This window comes from Tachyglossus aculeatus, chromosome 3 (genome assembly GCF_015852505.1).
Source record: "Tachyglossus aculeatus isolate mTacAcu1 chromosome 3, mTacAcu1.pri, whole genome shotgun sequence".
Classification (NCBI taxonomy): Eukaryota; Metazoa; Chordata; class Mammalia; order Monotremata; family Tachyglossidae; genus Tachyglossus; species Tachyglossus aculeatus.
Genome location: NC_052068.1, coordinates 23998669 through 24022854, shown reverse-complemented (window position 1 = coordinate 24022854; position 24186 = coordinate 23998669). Strand labels below are relative to the sequence as shown.

The following is a 24186-nucleotide window of genomic DNA, read 5'->3' as shown; positions in this document are numbered from 1 at the left end:
ACTGAGGCTCAGAGAAGTGACTTGCCCAAAGTCACGCAGCTGACAAGTGGTGGAGCCGGGATTTGAACCCAGACCTCTGACTCCAAAGCCCAGGCTCTTTCCACTGGGCCACACTGCTTCTCTAGAGAAGCAGCATGGCATAGTGGCTTGAGCACGAGCTTGAGAGTTAGAAGGCCACGGGTTCTAATTCTGGCTCCCCCACAGGGTGTGACCTTGAGCAAATCACTTCACTTTTCTGGACCTCAGTTACCTCATCTAATAATAATAATAACGATGGCATTTGTTAAGCGCTTACTATGTGCAAAGCACTGTTCTAGGTGCTGGGGAGGATACAAGATGATCAGGTTGTCCCACGGGGGGCTCACAGTCTTAATCCCTGTTTTCAATCAATCAATCAATTGTATTTATTGAGCGCTTACTGTGTGCACAGCACTGTACTAAGCGCTTGGGAACTACAAGTTGGCAACACATAGAGACAGTCCCTACCCAACAGTGGGCTCACAGTCTAGATGAGGTAACTGAGGCACAGAGAAGTTAAGTGACTTGCCCAAGGTCACACAGCTGACAATTGGCGGAGCCGGGATTTGAACCCATGACCTCTGACTCCCAAGCCCGGGCTCTTTCCATTGAGCCACGCTGCTTCTCGTAAAATGGGGTTTGAGACTATGAGCCCCTGTGAGAAACTATGTCCAACCTGGTTAGCTTGTATCCACCCCAGCACTTAGTACAGCTCCTGGCACATAATAAGCGCTTAACAAATACCATCACTATTATTGTTATTATTATTATTATTATTATTATTATTATTATTATTATTGTTATTGCCCTCAAGGAGCTAACAATCTAGCAGGGGAGATGCACACTAAAATAAATTCCAGCTAGGGAAACGCAGCAGAGTTTAAAGATACGGACGGAAGTGCTATTGGGAGGAGGGAGGGATTAACAAAGTACTCCGAGAGCATGTCACTGTCTCTGGCGTGTACGAGAACAGCTGGATCCATGACAGGGAAGCAGCATGGCTCAGTGGAAAGAGCACGGGCTTGGGAGCCCGAGGTCATGGATTCTAGTCCCGGCTCCGCCGCTTGTCAGCTGTGTGCCTTTGGGCAAGTCACTTAACTTCTCTGTGCCTCAGTTCCCTCATCTGTAAAATGGGGATTAAGACTGTGAGCTCCACGTGGGACAACCTGATCACCTTGTTTCCTCCCCAGTGCTTAGAACAGTGCTTTGCACATAGTAAGCGCTTAACAAATGCTATTATTATTATTATTATTATTATTATTATCCCTCCTTATCCCCTCTCACTCCTAGTTAGGGGGCTCTCCGCCCCTAAAATGAAACCCAAGGAGCTTCTTGATTTCTCTTGGTCTGCGAATGGTGCTCTTGACCTCCTGGCCGTTGGTTCAGTAAATCTAAGCCCTGCCAAAATGTCATTTTCCTATCAATGGGATTATCAGCATCCACAGGGCCCAGGAAACAAGGAGCCCTAGATAATTCCCCTCCCTCCCAACCAGTCCAGTAACAGGCTTAACCAGTTTGGGGGGGTTTAGACCACTCCCTCTGCTAGGGAGTGATTGGTTGATCAATCAATCAGTGGTATTTACTCAACGCAGAGCCCTGTACTAAGGGGCTGCCAATAGGTTTACCAATCAATCAATCAATCAATCCTATTTATTGAGCGCTTACTATGTGCAGAGCACTGTACTAAGCGCTTGGGAAGTACAAATTGGCAACACATAGAGACAGTCCCTACCCAACAGTGGGCTCACAGTCTAAAAGGGGGAGACAGAGAACAGAACCAAACATACCAACAAAATAAAATAAATAGGATAGAAATGTACAAGTAAAATAAATAAATAAATAAATAAATAGAGTAATAAATATGTACAACCATATATACAAAGCACCATATATATTACCACCATCAATCAGTGGTGCTTATCATCATCAATCGTATTTATTGAGCGCTTACTATCCTATTTATTTTATTTTGTTGGTATGTTTGGTTCTGTTCTCTGTCTCCCCCTTTTAGACTGTGAGCCCACTGTTGGGTAGGGACTGTCTCTATGTGTTGCCAATTTGTACTTCCCAAGCGCTTAGTACAGTGCTCTGCACATAGTAAGCGCTCAATAAATACGATTGATTGATTGATTGATTGATTGATTGAGCGCTTACTATGTGCAGAGCACTGTACTAAGCGCTTGGGAAGTACAAATTGGCAACACATAGAGACAGTCCCTACCCAACAATGGGCTCACAGTCTTGGGCACTCTCCGGGTGTTGAGCACTGTACTCAGCGCTTGGGAGAGAACAATACAGTAGGGTCGGTGGAGTCCCCGTAAAGAGGGAATCTGAAGGACGTGGCCATCCCCTGGGTAGATGGGGGTCATCGAAGGTCGCTGACCCAGCCCAAAGGTGCTCCTGAGGTCCGTGATGGAATCTGCAACCCCAGGGACTCTCCCGCATCGCGGGAAACTTGCTGGGCACCCACTGGCCACCAGGTCAGTGCCCGGCTGTAGAGACGGGTTGGGCTTAGGCCTCCGGGGTGGGGGGTCTCCAGCAGCTGGGGCGGTCCAGGTCACCCGACTAACGTTCAGTACCACGGCAGCATGGCCGGACTGTGGGGAAGTCAGTCCGGTGGCCATCCCAACCATGCTGTGCTGGCATCCCTTGGGCTACTTAATCCCTCAGGCCTCAAGCTTGGCTGTAAGGAAACCCTGTAGTCACCTCAGCATTTCAGAGCCCAAGTGGGCAGGTGGAGAGGGCTCAAAGAGCAGGGAGGGCTCGAGCCACCGCTCTACGCTGTCAGAGAACTTCATCCTTCGTCACCCTCCCCCTCAGGGTGAGACCGACTGGAAAAGGAATGAACTCTGACTTCTTTTTTCCGCCCGGCATAAATGATTTCTTCCCCGGGGTAAGATGCGAATGAGTTATTCACATAACTCATTCCGAGGCTGATTTTTCTGAGGTATTATTATGGCTTAGAAGCTAAATGTTCAATATAGTTAGACACCTGGGAGCAGGGTAGGGGAGAAGAGAAGTTAATTGTGCCTAGGGAAGGATTTGCTCTTCATCTCTTAATGTTGTAACAGCACCTGACTCCCATGCATAGGCTTTCTATTGGAATCTAGATCCATCTGACCTCTTTTTTTTAATTTACCCATTTCTCACAGTCATAGCAATAATTTGTCTAGCCAACTGTAGCCATGCTGACCGAGGCCGTTGTAAATGAAAAATGTGGAAACATTAACTGGATTTTGGGGAGCAAGAACAAGAGGGGTTGATGCAATTGTGGGACTACCATGAGGGGCTCATTCAGTCAATCAATTGTGTTTATTCATTCATTCAGCCATATTTATTGAGCACTATATTAAGCCCTTGGACGAGTACAGCATAAACAGACACATTTCCTGCACACAATGAGCTTACAGTCTAGAACGGGAGACAGATATTAATATAAATAAATTACAGATATGTACATAAGTGCTGTGGGGCTGGGAGGGAGGATTGAGTGCTTACTGTGCGCAGAGCACTGTACTAAGTGCTTGGGAGACTACAAAATAACAAAGCAACAGACCCATTCCCTGCCCACAGCGAGCTTACAGTCTAGAGCGGGAGACAGACATTAATATAAATAAATAAATTACAGCTATGTACATAAGTGCTGTGGGGCTGGGAGGGAGGATTGAGTGCTTACTGTGTGCAGAGCACTGTACTAAGTGCTTGGGAGACTACGAAATAACAATGTAACAGACACATTCCCTGCCAACAGTGGGCTTACAGTCCAGAAGCTCAAGAAAGAGAATTTAGAGTTTGGGACTTAATAAATGCAGTTGTCCTTCGTACTCAAAGAAGATGCCACTGGGGGGTGAAAAATCATGTGTGTGTGTGTGTGTGTGTGTGTGTGTGTGTGTGTGTGTGTGTGTGTGTCTGAAAACTGTGGCCTAGTGTTTGGCATTGAAGAATAGAACTCTTCAGCTGTAGCTTCCAGAGGTTTGTGGTCCCATTTGTTTATTGCCTGGTGCTGACTTGGGGGTCTCTTGTTCCTGTAGGCGTCCTTCTCCAAGAACTTGGGCATCTCAGGGACTCCGGGGTAATTCAAATGATAAGCCACTCTGATATTTTCCTAATACGACCCCCAAGTGACCTTAGTGTAGACCCACACCGCGTTTTTCACAGAATAACACTTTCAGTGAGATAAAAGACTTTGGTAGAGACAATTATCGGTATATGGGGCAACTGATCAGTTGGTAGTTAGCCAGCCGTGCAGGTGGGTTTTAAAGAATTGGCATCTCATGAAATGTGGATAAAATGTTTACGGTCCTACCCTGCCCAGGCTTACTAATGCCAGCTTCTTCCCCTCCCCTTCCACTGCTGACCCCTTCACCCCACTTACCTAGATCATGAGGCGGAAAGTGCCAAAACATAGTGTCCAAGGGAACACTGATTGCCCTAAGACAAATGCCGCAGCAAATAGCATCCACTTCCTTCAGTCACTCTAGCTTTTTCCTGCCCCTCTGGTCCCTCCCCATCTCCCTCCCCTTCCCAAGGTTGGGCTACTTCCTTGAGCAGACAAGCTGTAAAAGTTTCATGGTGCCAACCCATGAGGTACTATGATGGCATATTACTAAATTCCACTGATTGACTGATTTGATATTCCTGGTCCATCCCAGGAGTGGCCAAGCTTAAGAACTGAAGAGTTGTGACCCATTCATTAATTCATTCAATCGTAATACTGAGCGTTTACTCTGCAGAGCACTGTACTAAGGGTTTGGGAAAGTACAATACAACAATAAACAGTGACATTCCCTGCCCACGCAAGCTCACAGTCTACAGTAGGGGAGACAGACATCAATACAAATAAATAAAATTACAGATATGTACATAAGTGCTTGGGGCTGGAAGGGGGAAATAATAATAATAATGATGGCATTTATTAAGCGCTTACTATGTGCCAAGCACTGTTCTAAGCACTGGGGAGGTTACAAGGTGATCATTTTGTCCCTCGTCAGGCTCACAGTCTTTATCCCCATTTAACAGATGAGGGAACTGAAGCACAGAGGAGTTAAGTGACTTGCCGAAAGTCACACAGCTGACAAGTGCCAGAGCTGGGATTTGAACCCATGACCTCTGACTCCAAAGCCCGGGCTCTTTTCCACTAAGCCACGCTGCTTCTGAAAGGGATAGATAAAATTACAAGTATGTAGGAAGTGGCTCGCGGCACAAGACAAGACATAAGTGCTTTGGGGCTGGGACAGGGGAAGAGCAAAGGGAGCGAGTCAGGGCAACGCAGAAGGGAGTGGGAGTGGGAAGCAGCGTGGCTCAGAGGAAAGAGCATGGGCTTTGGAGTCCGAGGTCATGGGTTCTAATTCTGATTCTGCCAATTGTCAGCTGGGTGACTTTGGGCAAGTCACTTAAATAACGTCTCTGGGCCTCAGTTACCTCATCTGTAAAACGTGGATTAAGACCGTGAGTCCCCCATGGGACAACCTGATCACCTTGTAACCTCCCCAGCGCTTAGAGCAGTGCTTTGCACATAGTAAGCGCTTAATAAATGCCATCATTATTGTTATTATTATTAGATGGGGAAAAGTGGGGCTTAGTCTGGGAAGGTCTCTTGGTGGAGGTGAGCCTTCAGTAAGGCTTTGACTCAGGGGACCAAAAACCTAATAAAAATAATAATAATAATAATAATAAAATAATAATAATGGCATTTATTAAGCGCTTACTATGTGCAAAGCACTGTTCTAAGCACTGAAGAGTTTACAAGGTGATCAGGTTGTCCCATGGGGGGCTCACAGTCTTAATCCTCATTTTACAGATGAGGGAACTGAGGCCCAGAGAAGTGAAGTGACTTGCCCAAAATCACACAGCTGACAAGTGGCAGAGCCGGGATTTGAACCCATGACCTCTGACTCCAAAGCCCGGGCTCTTTCCACTGAGCCACACTGCCAAGGACCCAAGATAATGAAAAATGCCTTTAGCAGGAAAGAGCAGCAGTGGATCACCGAACCCAACGCCACCATGGTGAACTGAGAAATTAGGAAGCCTTTCCCTAGGAGTTACACAGCAAGGGAAGAAGAAACGGCAGGTGGCTCACAAGCTGCAGTTTGGCCATCCTGGTTCGTTCATTCATTCATTCATTCAATCATATTTATTAAGCACCTACTGCACTAAGTGCCTGAGAGAGTACACTATAACAATAAACAGACATATTCCCTACCCACAGTGAGTTTATCTACGCTGTCAGCTGACGGCAATTTTTGAAAATATTTCACAAGGCTGAGGGCAGGGTGGGGAGGAGGGTGGGTGGAAAGAGGCATGCGTGCATGTGTGTGTATGTATGTGTGTGTATGTATGTGTGTGTCTAGGATTGGGAAAAAAATTATGTCTGGAACCCTCCAACTACATAATTTACCTATCAGTGCTGTTAATGCTTTTTCTGTAGGCAGGAAAACATCTGTGTTGCTGCTATCTGCAGCTATGCTGCTGACTCGTTACTCGTTATTCCCTTTTTATTCCATTTGATTTAATAGTTCTTTATGAGCAGTTTCCAATACTAGCTACTCAAAAGACTTTTCATGAGTTGGAGAGAACTGTGTCTCTGTAATGGTTCTGGAAAAAATCCACCTGTCCTTCCAATTAATCAGGGAAAAGAGCTATGCATGTATCTACATATATGCGTATGCCTATCTCAGTTCCTCTTTCATTTATATGCACATATATTTGCACAGATATGGTTATTCCTATAGATCTGCATACATGCGTAGATTTTAAAATTTGCCCTGGTGTTCAAAGATGATGATGAAACTTATCTGTGGGTAGGTGTGAGAAGGCCAATGTGTGTCTGTGCCATCTCCACATGTGCACATAAGAGAATTGTCTGTTGTTACACTCGCTGTTTTACACCATGTGGCTTTTCCCCATTCTTTCTCCTCTTGGAATCATAACCTCTTCTGAAAAAACAAGCAAAAAAAACCCCCCATCTCATTCCTAATTGTCGCACTCTGGCTGAATACAGCTAATGTATCCCAGGAATCCCCCTCTCTGCTGCCATGTTGGAGGTTGGGCAAACTGTGGCCAGGTTTTGCCCAGTCTGCCCACTCAGTTGGCCTCATTAGTGACTGGCAAGGGGCTAGGCAACAGCTTGAAGGGGTGAGAAGATGGAACTGGGCACCATTTCACTCTGCCTCAGTTCTCTCATCTGTAAAATAGGGATCCAGTACCTGTTTTCCCTCCCCATACCGTGTCTATCCCAGCGCTTAACATACAATAAGGGCTGGCACTACAGTGTGGCTCAGTGGAAAGAGCATGGGCTTGGAGTCAGAGGTCATGGGTTTCTGTTCTAGTTCCCCAGGGGCTTAGTATAGTGCTCTCAATCAACCAGCAATATTATTGAGCTTGTATGGTATGCAGAACACTGTATTAAAAACTAGTAAAAGTATAATAGAGCAAGTAAATGTGATCCTGTACTTCCCAAGCGCTTAGTCCAGTGCTCTGCACACAGTAAGTGCTCGATAAATACGAATGAATGAATGAATGAATGGGTTCGAATCCCAGCTCCACCACTTGTCAGCTGTGTGACCTTGGGCAGGCCACTTAACTTCTCTGTGCCTCATTTACCTCATCTGTAAAATGGGGGTGAAGACTGTGAGCCCCACATGGGACAACCTGATCACCTTGTATCTCCCAGTGCTTGGCACATAGTAAGTGCTTAACAAATACCATTATTATTATTATTAACAAATACCATGAGCATAAAGGAGCATGAAGGTAATTTTAGAAGAAGATGGGGTGGGTGGTGTGGGGAGTCATCCCAGGAATGAGAGAGATGACTAAGAAGGTTTGAGAAAATCCAGGGAAGAAACGAAATCATCCTAAAACCTCTGAGGGAGGGCCAACCTCAAATCAATCAATCATTAGTATTTTTGAGCACTTACTGTGTGCAGAACACTGTACAAAGCACTAGGGAAAGTACAATACAACAGAATTGGTATTTGTGATTCCTGCCCACAAGGACCTTACAGTTTAGAGGGAGCCAGACATTAAAATAGATTACAGATAGGGGAAATGGACACCTGGAGAACTCTGGCATTTCAGGCTAATAATAATTAAAATAATAATAACTGTGGTGTTTAAGTAATCTGTGTAATTGATTGAACGCTTACTTTGTGCAGAGCACTGTATCAAGTGCTTGGGAGAGTACAACACAACAGAGTTGGTAGACGGTTGTCAGCTGTGTGACTTTGGGCAAGTCACTTAACTTCTCTCTGCCTCAGTTACCTCATCTATAAAATGGGGATTTAGACTGTGAGCCCCACATGGGACAACATGATAACCTTGTCTCTATCCCAGTGCTTAGAACAGTGCTTGGCTCATGGCTTAACAAATACCATCATTGTTATTACTATTATTACACATGGCTTGCCCATAAGGAGCTTACGGTCTAAAGGGGGAGACAGACATTAAAATAAATTAAAAATCTATTCATTCAGTCATAGTTATTGAATGCTTACTGTGTGCAAAGAATTGTAATAAGCACTTGGGAGAGTAAACTATAGCAATGAATAGACATATTCTCTGCCCTCAACGAGGTTTTAGTCTAGAGATATGTACAGAGCAGCACCGTGGCTCAGTGGAAAGAGCACAGGCTTTGGAGTCAGAGGTCGTGGGTTTGAATCCCGGCTCAGCCACATGCCTGCTGTGTGACCTTCAGCAAGTCACTTCACTTCTGAGCCTCAGTTACCTCATCTGTAAAATGGGGATTAAGACTGTGAGCCCTGCATGGGACAACCTGATCACCTTGTATCCCCCCAGCGCTTAGAACAGTGCTTTGCACATAGTAAGCGCTTAACAAATGCCATCATTATTATTATTGCAGAAGTGTATTGGGACTGAGTGAGCCATGAATATCAAGGGCTTATAGGGTACAGATTGAAGCGCATAGTAGCTGAACTGAGAGCTTAATCAGGGAAGGCTTTTTAGAGGAGATGTGGTTTTAATAAGGCTTTGAATAGGGAGAGTGGTACTCTGTCACATAGGAAGGGGAAGGGAATTCCAGGCCAGAGGGAGGATATGGGCAAGGGGGCCGTAGCGAGATAGACGACATTGAGGTAGAATTAGTAGGTTGGCGTTAGAAGAGCTGTATTGTAGTTGGAAATCAGTAATTTGAGGTAGGAGAGGGCAAGGTAATTGAGAGCTTTTAAGCCAGTGGTATGGAGTTTCCATTTGATATAGAGGTGGATGGGCAATCACTAGAGGTTCTTGAGGAGCAGAGAGACTGAACTTTTTTTAGAAAAATGATCTGGGCAGTAAAGGACTGGAGTGGGAAGAGACAGGAAGCATGGAGGTTAGGGAGGAGGCTGATGCAGTCGTCAAGGTCGGATATAATGCTTGGATCAGCCTATTAGATGTGTGGATGAAGAGGAAACGGTGTATTCTAGAGAAATTGTGAACATACCACCGATAGGATTTGTGGATTGAATGAGAGAGATGAGTTGAGGAAAATGCCAAGGTTACAGGGTTATGAGGCAGGAAGGATAGTGGTATTGTCTATAGAGATGGAAAAGACATGGAGGACAAGGCTTGGGTAGGAAGATGAGTTCTGTTTAGGGCAACTGAAGTTTGAGGTGTCAGTGGAACATCAAAGTAGAGATGTCCTGAAGGCAGGAAAAAATGCCAGACTATAGAGAAAGGGAGAGGTAGGTTTGGGAATCATCTGCATAGAGAAGGTAATTGAAGTCACTTGGGATCTATTGAGTTCTCCAAGGGAGTGGATGTAGGTGGAGAATAGAAGCGGACCCAGAACTGAGCCTTGAGTTAGGGGATGGGAGGCAGAGGAGGAGCCTGCGAAAGAGACTGAGAAGTGGCCAGAAAGAAAGGAGAATCAGGAGTGTCAGTGAAGTCAAGGTTGGATAATGTTTCCAGAAGAAGGGGGTGGGCTCCAGTGTTGAAGGCAACTGAGAGGTCGAGGAGGATTAAGATGGAGTAGAAGCTGTTGGACTTGGGAAGAAAGAGGTCATTGATGACCCTAGGGAGGGCAGTTTCCGTGGAGTGAAATAAATCAATCAGTCATATTTATTGAGTGCTTACTGTGGGCAGAGCACTGAATTAAGCACAATATAACAAGGGACAGAAACCAGACTGCAGGAGGTTGAGGAGAGGAAGTAGATAGTATAGGTATAGATATAGAGAAGCAGCATAGCCTAGTGGATAGAGCCCAGGCCCAAGCTCCTTTGCATTCTTCTTATGTGTACTTCCTCCTCCCTCTACTCTGTTATTCTCTACCTCACCTTGGGTGATCAGGTTATCAAGAGGGGAATAATCAATTTGCAAACCATTACCATTCAAACACCTGAAGATGTTGGGAGTTGAAGGGAGAGAGGTAGCTAATTTTTCCTTTCAGAAGGAGTGAGACCTAGTGGAAAGAGAATGGCCGTGGGAGTCAGAGAACCAGAGAAGCAGCGTGGCTCAGTGGGAAGAGCCTGGGCTTTGGAGTCAGAGGTCATGGGTTCAAATCCTGGCTCCACCATTTGTCAGCTGTGTGACTTTGGGCAAGTCACTTCACTTCTCTGTTCCTCAGTTCCCTCATCTGTAAAATGGAGACTGAGCCCCCCGTGGGACAACCTGATCGCCTTGTAACCTCCCCAGCACTTAGAACAGTGCTTTGCACATAGTAAGTGCTTAATAAATGCTTAACCACATAATAATAAATAATAATAAATGTTATTATATTATAACCTAGATTCTAATCCCTGCTCCTCCATTTGCCTGTTGTGTGACCTTGGACAAATCACTTCACTTTTCTGTGCCTCAATTACCTCAACTGTATAATGGGAATTAAAGCTGTGAGTCCTGTGGGGTCTGTCTGTGTCACGGAGCCATGAGGTCAAGGGAGGGATTTTTTAAGATAAGGGATACACAAGCATGTTTGAAAGCAGTAGGGAAGAAGCATTTGGAGAGTGAGTGGTTGAAGATTGTGGTCAGAGAGGGAGGAAGGGAGGGGGCAAGTGTTTTAATAAGGTGAGGAGGGGTGGGATCGGAGGTGCAGGTGGAGGGGTTGGATTTTGAGAGGGGAAGGGAGATCTCTCTTGAAATACTATGAGCCAAGCACTTCTGAATAGTTGGGGTAAATACCAGATAATCAATCAATCAATCAATCATATTTATTGAGTGCTTACTGTGTGCAGATCACTGTACTAAGCTCTTGGGAAGTACAAGTTGGCAACATATAGAATATATAATATATTCTATATATTATATATAATCAGGTCAGACACAGCCCCGAACGACCAGGGTTCACAATCTAAATAGGAGGGAGAACAAGTACTGAACTCCCATTTTTTACAGAGGAGGAAACTGAGGCTCAGGGAAGTGAAGTGATTTTCCTCAGGTCACACAACAGACAAGTGGAGGAGCAGGGATTAGAGCCTAGGTTCCCTGACTCCCAGGATCATGCTCTTTCCACTAGGCCTCACTCCTTCTGAAAAGAAAAATTAGCTACCTTTCCCCCTTCAACTCCCAACATCTTCAGGCATTTGAATGGTAATGGTTTGCAATTTGATTATTCCCCTCTTGTTAACTTGAGCATCCTAGGTGAGAGAGAAAATAATAGAGTGGAGGGAGGAGGAAGTACACAGAAGAAGAACGAAAAGGACCTTGGGGGAAACCACGGAGGAAAATGGGACAAGCCCTTAGGGCTCCCACCGAGTGAGGAACAGAGGATGTTTCGAATAGTGTTGGAAGACGAGCTCTAGATGAGAGACTCTTAATCCCAACTTTCAGGAAATTGACACTTTCCTATGCCCCCACCCTTGCCTCCTTCCTTCGAAACCCCCCACTGCAGTTTTAGAGGGCCCTTGGTCACCGCCTGGCGCTACGAAGCAGCCAAGCCAGTCTGACCAGCTTGAGGGAAACACCACGCAGAATTGCCAACTCAGATCGTGTGACACTGGTTACTCATTATCTTCAGGGCAGCTCCCTGATTGGGTGCTAAGGTTGGAACACACACATATACACACCCACACCCCCCTACCCCCACAAACACACACATCCCACTGAATTCCAACGGAAGCAGTGAGAGGAGGGAGTGCCTGCCGTGCGGTGTTGGTGAGACCCAGCCCGTGACCCTCGCTGCACCTGCCTGTACAACAGCCCAAACTGGATTTATGGAGAAGGCAGTGCTGAGATGTGGGGAGCCCACCCACGCCTATTAAGCATGGATGACCCCCCCAGAGAGCTGAGCGACGAAGTGGCAAAGGGTTTGCGAATCCCTAGCTGGGATTATGAGGACTGCGACAGACGGAGCAACGGGAGCCTCGACGAAGGGGGAAAACTTTACCGAGAACATGATGACTTTCCCTTCTACCGAACTGCAGGGCAGAACCAGGGCTATAGGAAACGGGACTGTGGCTACTGGGATTCTGGAAACACCGGAAGGAGCTGCTTGGAGTCCTGGAGCGTGGCCTATTACTCTGAAAATCCCCAAGAGATTGAAGACCTGGATATAAACCATAATGGCCAGTCTCCAGACTGGGGTAGCAGCAGGATGGCCCAAAATCCGAATACAGATTCCAGGAAACGGGATTTTCAGTACCAGGACGAGTCGTCCTTAGGCAACAGAGATCCAGGAGAGGAACCTGGCAATCATTTGACGGCTAATGGCTGTTGCATGGTCCGAGATTTGGATCGGGACCCCGAGGATCATAGAAAAACTGAAGGGCGGTGTAGGGACCGCCAAAATGGGGGCAATTATCATGGCAACCCTGTGATGGCCGATGACCGGTATATGGATCGTGGGAATTGGAATGATCAAAGTGAGGATTACAAGAAGGTTACCAGCTTTCCTGGGAACCTCAGAGGTTTCTGTTATGGACCTGAGGATTGTAGAAAGTACCTGGGGAGGGGAGAGGGGATCTGGGACAGCGAGAGCACCAGGCAACCAGAAAACAAGTTTTCGGTCCACGGAAACAGCTATCCGGATTATTATACTTACCAGAAAACAAGTGACCCCGTGGATCCGAGAAACTTGGAGATGCATGGGGAAGACTGTAACTCTCGGCCGGCAGACTGTGAGCATCCTAGCGATACTTCCCGGGGCCCAAAGAGCCTAGGTGCTCAGGGCGGAATCCGCAGACCGAAGGATCTGGAATCTGAAGGTTTCGGCCAGCTGGAAGGAGTTGGGAGGCAAGATGCGAAGGGAGACAAGTGGGAATACCAGTTAAGGGCTACTTTCCAAAGCCCGAGAGGACAGCGGCACGGCTGGGAGATGGAGGATGAGGCCCGGGTGAATGGCCCAGTCTCCTGGGAAAGGAACAGCTGCTACCGGCGCACAGCCCCAAGTACCTTAAGGCACTCTGCTTTTGTGAACAACAGGAAAAGAAGTCAAGGTACTTGCTTAACCCTTTAGGGGAAAATAGCCTGGAAAATTAGCTGGAAAAAAGTGATCTGACCCTGAACCAGAATCTCACCCAGCCTGAGGTCTGAGAGGAACTTTTCCTGGCTAGTGCTAATAATGAAATTTTCCTTGGACAGACTCCTCCCTATTAGACCAATTACGTTGTCTCGGGGAGAGGGCGAGGCAAAAAAAACAGTTCACATGAGGGTTGGAAATGTCGTAAAGATGGCTGGTTTCCCGGGACATTTCCTCATACTTTCTTATGTCCCGGGGCCTCTCTTAGGAGTCTGGAACCTGAAATAAGGAGTCAGAGCTGTCTGTCCACCCTGGAGCTGCCCCAGTGGCTTTCACAAATAATCCAAGCAGTTGACAGGGCACCTAGGCCAAGGGTTTTCACTAATAATGACCTGTTTTTCCTTTGCCTGTTTCTTCTGCTTCGTACTCCAAGCCCCTATTAGAATCAGTGGGCAGGACACTTAGACCTGTGTTAAGATACTTTAAAATATTTTTTTTTATTTCATGATGAGGGCAAGAAATGAAACCTGGGAAAGGGAAAAAGGATCCACATGCCTATGTGGGTTAGTACCTTGAATTTGCAGAGTACATATTTCCAAGCTCAAAGCTTAAGTAAATAGTCACCATGTTCTTATGTGCATTGGGTAGGACAACTGTTGCCATTTATCATCGCTCCCATCCTAACTCCCCAAACCACACCTCCAGTCCTGATCTCTCCTCCTCTACAGACCCATGTTTTCTTCTGCCCCTAGACTGTAAGCCTGATGTGGGCAGGGAATGTGTCTGTTTATTCTTGTATTGTACTCCCTCACACCCACTCTCAGGGTCACTCCTGGAGAGTTTCCAGTACTCTACCAGTCTCGGCTAAGGGAGGGAAAGTCAAGCAGAGGCCTACCCATTCCATTCCTAGCTTGCACAGTGGCTAGCGAGTGGAAGGCAATATGCTACAAGTCAAAACTCACCCATGCTGGGCAGCAGCGACATGGGAGAAAATCAAGGGTGGAGTCTCGAATTTACTGTGTGGAAGGCGGCAATGGTAAACCACTTACATATTTTAACCAAGAAAACTCTAGGGATACATAACCAGAACGATTGCAGATGGAGAGCGGGGCATTCTGAGAGAGATGTGTCCGTGGTGTCGCTATGGGTTGGAAACGACTCGATAGCATAAGACAAGGCAAGAATCCCCCAAGCACTTAGTTACAGTGCTTTGCACACAGTAAGCGCTCAATAAACGCGATTGAATTTAGGATGTCTCTAAGTGGATGATCCACTGGTACTCAAACTTATTAGTTCATTCATTTAATTATTCAATCGTATTTATTGAGCACTTACTGTGTGCCGAGCGTGGCTCAGTGGAAAGAGCACGGGCTTTGGAGTCAGAGATCATTGGTTCAAATCCCGGCACCGCCAACTGTCAGCTGTGTGACTTTGGGCAAGTCATTTAACTTCTCTGTGCCTCAGTTACCTCATCTGTAAAATGGGGATTAAAACTGTGAGCCCCCTGGGGGACAGGCTGATCACCTTGTAACCTCCCCCAGTGCTTAGAACGGTGCTTTGCACATAGTAAGCGCTTAACAAATGCCATCATTATTATTATTATTATTACAACACACATGAGAAGTACAAGTCGGCAGTGTATAGAGATGGTCCCTATCCAACATCGGGCGCTCAGTCTAGAAGGGGGAGACAGACAACACAACAAAACATGTAGACATGTGTCAAAATCGTCAGAACAAGTAGAATTAAAGCTATATGCCCATCATTAGCAAAATAAATAGAATAGTAAATATGTACAAGTAAAATAAATTTATAAAATGGAAGTCCTATTCTTCTTTCCTGAATCCTCTCCTCTTCCAAGTTTGGATCTGGAGGCATTTAATGCCCTTCCTATTTACCTCCCATATTGTATCAGTCCCTAAGCCCTACCAAACTATATTTGGATAGTATGTTTCAGAGCCACCCTAGCAACCATCACTCTGGCACAAGTCCCCCTCAGCTACCAGGAGGGCTCCCGGAACAATTACTTCTCTGGGCCTCAGTTACCTCATCTGTAAAATGGGGACTAAGACTGTGAGCCCCCCGTGGGACAACCTGGTCACCTTGTAACCTCCCCAGCGCTTAGAACAATGTTTTGCACATAGTAAGCGTTTAATAAATGCCATTATTATTATTACCTTGAGTCTCTCTCCTCATCGGTCTCTCTTACCTACAGCTTTCTGTATCATCTCTCTAAAATGTCATTTGGCAAGCACCTCTCTGCCCCCCCAAAATCCCCAACTGTAACTGAGGCACAGAGAAGTTGTCTTGCCCAAGGCCACACAGCAGACAAGTGGCAGAACCAGGATTAGAACCCGCGACCTTCTTACTACCATTCATTCATTCAATCGTATTTATTGAGCGGTTACTGTGTGCAGAGCAATTTACCAGGTCCACACTCTATCAACTACGCCATGTTGCTTCCCGAAGCATCCAGTGCAGTACTCTGCCCATTTCTTTGTGTTCAGTAATGGTGATTTTTGCCATGGATGAGGAAACCAAGGCACCAAGAAGAAGAGGGACTTGTCTCAGGAGGCACAATGAAAGATAACCTAGATGGGCTGACTCACTTTAGTGCCCAACCTACCAAACCACTCTGCCTCTTGCCCATCCATTTTCTTGACATCCTCTTTCCCTGACCTTCCTCCTCAGCAGGTCTTTCTTTTCCCCAGCTAAATGAGGATGAAAATGTTCAAGGCGTTTTTCAGAGCAATGGGAGTCTCTGGCCCCTAGGGTGAGAAGAGGAATCATTCTGACACCCTTACAGGCCATTTCTCAACATTCAGGAATCCCAAATGACTAATGCTGAAACTTTGTGACTCAGAAAAATTCCTAAAGTGACCGTTTGCTTGCTTGCTTTTCATTTGTTTGCCTTTACCCTCCTCCGTTTCTCTTTCTCCTTCTTTGCCCCCATCTCTCTCCAGTGAACTTTACTTGAGGTGGTTTAATAACTTCGGTTGCTTATCAGTTTGGTCTTCCTTTCACTTTCTCCGCCACTCTCTTCTCTCACCCTCCCAAGTACTAATTGTTGAGCAGAGGGTTGCCTTAGCCCTCATTCCCCAGGCCAGTCTGGTTCCAGACAGGTTTTGGCTCTGACCCGAGGTTGTAGGTCTGGTCTGGGATGGGTGGAGGGTCAGTGCAGATTGGAAAGCTGGGCTGGCTCTGCGTTCCCAGACTGAGCCCCCTTTTTTCTCTCCCCCTCCCCACCCCCTCGCCCTACCTCCTTCCCCTCCCCACAGCACCTGTATATATGTTTGTACAGATTTATTACTCTATTTTACTTCTACATATTTACTATTCATTTTGTTAATGATGTGCACTTAGCTTTAATTCTGTTTATTCTGACGACTTGACACCTGTCCACATGTTTTGTTGTCTGTCTCCCTCTTCTAGACTGTGAGCCCGTTGGTGGGTAGGGACCGTGTCCGGAACACTCTACTAAGCATTTGGGAGGGTACGATGCCATAGAGTTGGCATTGTAGACTGTGAGCCCCATGTGGGACATTGACGGTATCCAATCTGATTAGTTTGAACCCACCCCAGCGCTTAGTACAGGATCCGGCAGATAAGCACTCAATAAATATGACTGATTAAGTGCTTAACAAATACCATTAAAAAAGAGGTTGGGAGACACAATTCCTGGCTACAAGGAGTTTACATTATTCCTATTATTAGTACTGGTCTTGTACCATACAGCAAAAATGGGAGATGGCTTGGCCAGGAGGGGAACCTGGGAAGAGGGACCTTGAACACCAATTTTAGGGTTAACCCATTCATTCATTCATTCAATTGTATTTATTGAGCGCTTACTGTGTGCAGAGCACTGTACTAAGCACTTGGGAAGTACAAGTTGGCAACATATAGAGACGGTCCTTACCCAACAGCGGGCTCACAGTCTAGAAGGGGGAGACAGACAACAAAACGTATTAACAAAATAAAATAAATAGAATAGTAAATATGTACGAGTAAAATAAGTAGAGTAATAAATATGTACAAGCATATATACAGGTGCTGTGGGGAGGGGAAGGAGGTAAGGCGGGGGGGAGGAAGGAGGGGGCTCAGTCTGGGAAGTCCTCCTCGAGGAGGTGAGCTCTCAGTAGGGCTTTGAAGGGAAGAGGAGACCTAGATTGGCAGATGTGCGGAGGGAGGGCATTCCAGGCCAGGGGGAGGACGTGGGCCGGAGGTCGACGGCGGGACAGGCGAGAATGAGGCACAGTGAGGAGGTTAGCGGCAGAGGAGCGGAGGGTGCGGGCTGGGCTGGAGAAGGAAAGAAGGGAGGTGAGGTAGGAGGGGGCGAGGTGATAGACCGCCTTGAAGCCGAGAGTGAGGAGTTTTTGCCTTATGCATAGGTTGATTGGTAGCCACTGGAGATTTTTGAGGAGGGGAGTAACATGCCCAGAGCATTTCTGCACAGAGATGATCCAGGCAGTGGCATGAAGTATAGATTGAAGTGGGGAGAGACAGGAGGTTGGGAGATCAGAGAGGAGGCTGATGCAGTAATCCAGTCCGGACAGGATGAGAGATTGAACCAGCAGGGTAGCGGTTTGGATGGAGAGGAAAGGGCGGTTCTTGGTGATGTTGTGGAGGTGAGACCGGCAGGTTTTGGTGACGGATTGGATGTGAGGGGTGAAGGAGAGAGCAGAGTCGAGGACGACACCAAGGTTGCGGGCTTGTGAGACGGGAAGGATGGTAGTGCCGTCAACAGTGACGGGAAAGTCAGGGAGAGGGCAGGATTTGGGAGGGACGATAAGGAGTTCAGTCTTGGACATATTGAGTTTTAGATGGCAGGCAGACATCCAGATGGAGATGTCTTGAAGGCAGGAGGAGACACGAGCCTGAAGGGAGGGAGAGAGAGCAGGGGCAGAGATGTAGATTTGGGTGTCATCAGCTTAGAGATGATAGTTGAAGCCGTGGGAGCAAATGAGTTCACTAAGAGAGTGAGTGTAGATAGAGAACATGAGGAGACCAAGAACTGACCCTTGAGGAACCCCTACAGTAAGGCGATGGGGGGGGTGGGGGGAGCCTGCAAAAGAGACTGAGAATGAATGGCTGGAGAGATAAGATTAGAAGCAGGAGAGGACGGAGTCTGTGAAGCCAAGGTTGGATAGCATGTCGAGGAGAAGGGGGTGGTCCACAGTGTCGAAGGCAGCTGAGAGGTCGAGGAGGATTAGGATAGAGTAGGAGCTGTTGGATTTGGCAAGCAGGAGGTCATTGGTGACCTTTGAGAGGGCAGTTTCCATGGAATGTAGGGGACAGAAGCCAGATTGGAGGGGGTCGAGGAGAGAGTTGGCGTTGAGGAATTCGAGGCAGTGCATGTAGACGACTTGTTCAAGGAGTTTGGAAAGGAATGGTAGGAGGGAGATAGGGCGATAACTAGAAGGTGAGGTGGGGTCATGAGAGGGTTTTTTTGGGATGGGTGAGACATGGGCATGTTTGAAGGCAGAGGGGAAGGAACCAGTGGAGAGTAAGCAGTTGGAGATGGAAGTTAAGGAGGGGAGGAGGGATGGAGAGAGAGATTTCATAAAATGAGAGGGAATGGGATCAGAAGCACAGGTGGCTGGAGTAGCGCTTGAGAGGAGGGAGGAGATCTCATCTGAGGATACTGCTGGGAAGGATGGGAGAGTAGTGGAGAGGGTTGAGAGCTGGGAGAGTTGGAGGAGGGGGAGGAGTGACTGGGGAGCGCAGACATGATGGATTTAATTTTATTAATGAAGTAGGAGGCCGGATTGTTGGGAGTGAGGGAAGGAAGAGGGGGAGGAACAGGGGGCCTGAGAAGGGAGTTAAATGTACGGAAGAGCTGACGGGGATGATGGGCATGGGTGTCAATAAGGGACGAGAAATAGTTTTGTCTGGCAGAGGAGAGGGCAGAGTTAAGGCAGGAAAGGATAAAATTGAACGAGGTTGGCATGGTGTTTAGACTTTCACCAGCAGCGTTCAGCAGCTCGAGCATAAGAGCGAAGGAGGTGGACAGTGGCAGTGATCCAGGGCTGTGGGTTAGTGGTACGAGAGCGGCAAAGGGAAAGGGGAGCGAGGGAGTCGAGCTGAGTAGAGAGGGTAGAGTTGAGAGCAGTAATCTGATCATCAAGATTGGGTAGAGAGGAAAGGGAGGAGAGGTGGGGTGTGAGGCACTCAGAAAGATGGATGGGGTCGAGAGCGCAGAGTTCTCTGTGAGGTAGTAATATAGATTTACAGGGGAGAGGAGTGTGAGTGAGGAGGCAGGTGAGAAAGTTATGATCAGAGAGAGGGATTTCAGAGTTGGTGAGGGTGGAGATAGTGCAGCGGTAGGAGATGATGAGGTCACCAGAGCCAGGGCAGAACCCATCTTGCCCCGAGCTGGGGGAATTGAGGAAGTGGCTCTGATGCCCTCTGCACTTCCTTCATTCTTTGCTCTGTCAATTGAATGAACTTTGCCTCTTTTACCTTGTTCCTTATTGGTTGCACCTTCCTATTTCTAGCTGGAGTTGCAGTGTGCCCCGTTTCTTTTTTTTTTTTCTGTTTTGCCTCTAGAAGACAAAGTCTTCTCTCGACTGTATAAAAGAACAGGCTTTGGATTCTCTCCAGGGATTTTTAACAGTGTCTGCACTTGAGCCTTCTTGACTCTGCATTCAGCGACAGGGCTGAGGTTTACTTTGTCCTTTCATACCCTTAGATTTTCCACTAGCAGACTGTTCCCCTCCTTTAAATGTAACGAAAGTCAATCAATGGTATTTATTGAGCGCTTACTGTGTGCAAAGCACTGTACTAAGCACTTGGCAGAATACGTGGTTTAGGGGAAAGAGCACGGGCTTGGGAGTCAGAGACTGTGGGTTCTAATCCCGGTTCCGCCACTTGTCAGCTGCGTGACTTAACTTCTCTGTGCCTCAGTTACCTCATCTGTAAAATGGGGATTTAGACTGTGAGCCCCACGTGGAACAACCTGATTACCTTGTGTCTACCCCAGCGCTTAGAACAGTGCATGACACATAGTAAGTGCTTAAGAAATACCATCATCATCATTATTATTAAACATGTTCCCTGCTGACAATGAGTTTACAGTCTAGAGGACCCCTTCAGCTGAGCACCAACAGAGGCAATGTCCTCACATCCCTGCCGCCTCCCTATTTGTCAGGCACTGTAACTAAGCTCTGGGGTAGATCCAAGCTATTGAGGTTGGACATAGTCCACTTCCCACATGGGGTTCACAGTCTTAATCCCCATTTTACATATGAAGTGACCGAGGCCCAGAGAAGTTCTCTGCATAAGCACTTACTATGTGCCAAGCACTGTACTAAGTCATTCATTCATTCATCCAATCATATTAATTGAGCGCTTACTGTGTGCAGAGCATTGTACTAAGCGCTTGGGAAGTACAAGTTGGCAACATATAGAGACGGTCCCTACCCAACAACGGGCTCACAGTCTAGAAGCAGTGTGGCTCAGTGGAAAGAGCACGGGCTTTGGAGTCAGAGGTCTTGGGTTCAAATCCCGGCTCCGCCAATCGTCAGCTGTGTGACTTTGGGCAAGTCACTTAACTTCTCTGTGCCTCAGTTACCTCATTTGTAAAATGGGGATTAAAACTGTGAGCCCCCTGTGGGACAACCTGATCACCTTGTAACCTCCCCAGCACTTAGAACAGGGCTTTGCACATAGTAAGCGCTTAACAAATACCATCATTATTATTATTAGAAGGGGGAGACAGACAATAAAAGAAAGCATGTGGGCAGGTGTCAAGTAATCAGAATAAATAGAGGTAGTTACAAAATAATCCGGTCAGGCAGAGTCCCTGACCCACATGGGGTTCACAGTCTGAGTAGGAGAGAGAATGGGTATTTTATCCCCATTTTACAGATGAGGTAACTGAGGCCACAGAGAAGTAAAGAGAGTTGCCTGAGATCACACAGGAGACAAGTGACAGAGCTGGGATTTGAACCCAGGTCTTCTGAGAACCAGGCCCATTCCCTTTGGGACCCTCAATCAATTAACTGTATTTATCGAGGACTTTACTACGTGCAGTAGGAAAAACAATATGGTATAGTGGATAGAACTCGGGCCTGAGAGTCAGAAGGTCATGGGTTCTAATCCCAGGTCTTCCACTTGTCTGCTGTGTGACATTGGGCAAGTCACTTCACTTCTCTGGGCCTCACTTACCTTATCTATAAAACGGGGATTAAGACTGTGAGCCCTATGTGGGACAGGGACTGTATCCAACCCCATTTGCTTGTATCCACCCCAGCGCTTAGAACACTGCCTGTCACATAGTAAGCGCTTAGCAAATCCCTCCCAACATCTGCCAAGCTAGGTCTCTTCCTCCCTTCAAAGCTCTACTAGAGCTCACCTCCTCCAGGAGGCCTTCCCAGACTGAGCCCCCTCCTTCCTCGCCCCCTCCCCATCCCCCCAGCCTTACCTCCTTCCCCTCCCCACCTCACCTGTATATATGTTTGTACAGATTTATTACTCTATTTATTTATTTCACTTGTACATATTTATTCTATTTATTTTATTTGGTTTATGTGTTTTGTTTTGTTGTCTGTCTCCCCCTTCTAGACTGTGAGCCCGCTGTTGGGTAGGGACCGTCTCTTTATGTTGTCAACTTGTACTTCCCAAGCACTTAGTACAGTGCCCTGCACACAGTAAGCGCTCAATAAATATAATTGAGTGATGAAGGAATGAAATACCATAATTATTATTATCGTTTAGGTGGGTTGGAGAGACTGAAGAGGCAGTTGTGGGAGGGAAGGTGGGAAGAGTAGAGGTGGCTTGGGGAAGACCTCCCGGCGGAGCTGTATGATCTCTGACTGGCTTTGTGGGGCTGAGGAGATGGGTTGGGGCACATTTGTGATCTGTCAGATATGAAGGGGAAGGGAAGTCCAGGCAATGAGAGGATGTGACCAGGAGGACAGTGGAAGAAACAGACTTTTTTCAAGCAACCTGAATAAAACTGGTTTATGTATTTTCTCACTTACACTTATTTCCCATCCTACTTATGTGCTCTTTAGACATCTGTATATTTAACTGCCATCTCCAACTACTGATTGATAGCTCCTTTCAAACACACCCACTATTGCCCCATTAAAGGGAGCTACCTTTGACCCCCATGGAACACTTACTTCTCCTGGAAACATTGTCTAACCTTGGTTTTCCCTGACACTGTCCTCTCCTGGTTCTCCTCTTCCCTCTCTGACCAGTTCTTCTCAGTGTCTTTCACTCACTCTTCCCCTGCTTCCCACACCATAATTTTTGGGCTTGGGGAGCAACCCGGCCTCTTAGAAAGAGCCCAGGACTAGGAGTCAGAGGACCTGGGTTTTAATTCCTGTCCCACCACATGACTGCTATGTGACTTAATGCAACTCAACTGCTCTGCGCTGCAGTTTCCTCAACTGTAAAATGAAGATTTAATACCTGTTCTTCCTCCTAGTTAGACTGGCAGCCCCATGTGGGAGAGGCACTGTATCCTACCTGCTTCTCTTGTATCTGCCCAAGTGCTTAGTACAGTACTTGGCACATAATAATTATGCCACAAATGCCCTAATTACTATTGTTATTGTGGGTGTCCTTCAAGGCTCTATTCTGAGGCTTCTTCTCTTCTCAGTCTGCGCTGTCTCTGGTGGGATGCTCATCCATTCCTTTTGCTTCAACTATCATCTCTAAGTGTGTAATTCCAAATCTTCCTCTCCAACCTCAACTTCTCCCCTCTGCAAACTTGCATTTCCTCCTGCCTCCAAGTCATCTCTAAGTGGATGTCCCACGGGTACCTCAAACTCGGCATATCCAAAACTGAACTCCTCATCTTCCCTCCCAAGTCTTCTCCTCCAGCTAACTTTCCCGTCACTGTCACTATCTCCTCCTTCCCATCTCTCAAGCCACTAACCCAGACATTATCCATTACTCCTCTCTTTGAACCCCTATATTGCCTGTCAGCAAATCTTATCAATTCATTCTCTACAACATTTCCAAAATCCACCCCTTCTTTTCCTTCAATTCAAATGGCCACACATTGGTCCAGACCCTTGTCATTTCCCAGGTCGACTACCTCATCGGCCTTCTTGCAAACATAATAATAAATAATGATAATAGTGGTATTCGTTATGCTAAGCACTATGCTAAGTGCTGGAGGAGATGTAGGATAATCAGGTCAGACCCAGCATCCTGTCCCACATGGGGCTCACAATCCAAGTGGGAGAACATGAATTTAATCCCCATTTTACGGGTGAGGAAACAGGCCCAGGGAAGTGACTTCTCCAAGGTCACACAGCAAAGTGGCAGAGCTGGGATTAGAGCCCAGGCCCTCCGACTAACAAGCTCATGCTCTTTCCACTGGTTTATGTTTTTTCCACTAGGTCATGCTGCTTCCTAAACATCCCTGCTTCCAGTTCTCCCCTCTCCAGGTTGTAGGTCACTCTGCTGTCTGAATTATTTTTCTGAAGAACCTTTCTTCGTCCATCTCTTTCCACAAAAACCTCCAGTGGTTCCCATTCCTCTCAGAATCAAGCAGAAAAACCCCTGGTCATTGACTTCGCACCTCCAACCCCTACTTTATCCTTCTTTCCCACTGCACCCCATATCGCGTGCCTCATTTCTCTCGACAGACACACATTCCCGTCCTGCAGAGCACTTCTCTTCCCCTCTTCAAAGCCCTTTTGAAATCATAGCTCCTCGAGGAGGTCTTCCCTGAAGAATTTCTAGTCCTCTCCATCCTACCCCAACTGTTACGTCAGCACTTCTGTATCACCTAAGTGCTTGGGTACTCAGCCCCAATCCCC

The 24186-nt window shown here is 46.9% G+C and overlaps 1 protein-coding gene and 1 non-coding gene across 3 annotated transcripts in view; both read left to right on the top strand.

The window, feature by feature from the left end:
• LOC119925582 (dynamin binding protein) overlaps positions 1-24186 on the top strand; it is a 183880-nt gene that overhangs the window by 97753 nt on the left and 61941 nt on the right. Inside the window, exon 1 of one of the 2 annotated variants that reach the window (XM_038743899.1) lies at positions 12154-13385. The exons of the other annotated variant lie outside the window; for it this stretch is intronic. Within the exon in view, the coding sequence (XP_038599827.1) occupies positions 12185-13385 (1201 nt within the window). The 5' untranslated portion in view covers positions 12154-12184. Of the gene's footprint in view, positions 1-12153; positions 13386-24186 lie in introns of those variants that run through there. 2 annotated transcript variants of the gene reach the window in all.
• Positions 14223-14360, top strand: LOC119926063. The gene has a single exon (XR_005449976.1). It is a non-coding gene; the product is annotated as a small nucleolar RNA SNORA7 (small nucleolar RNA).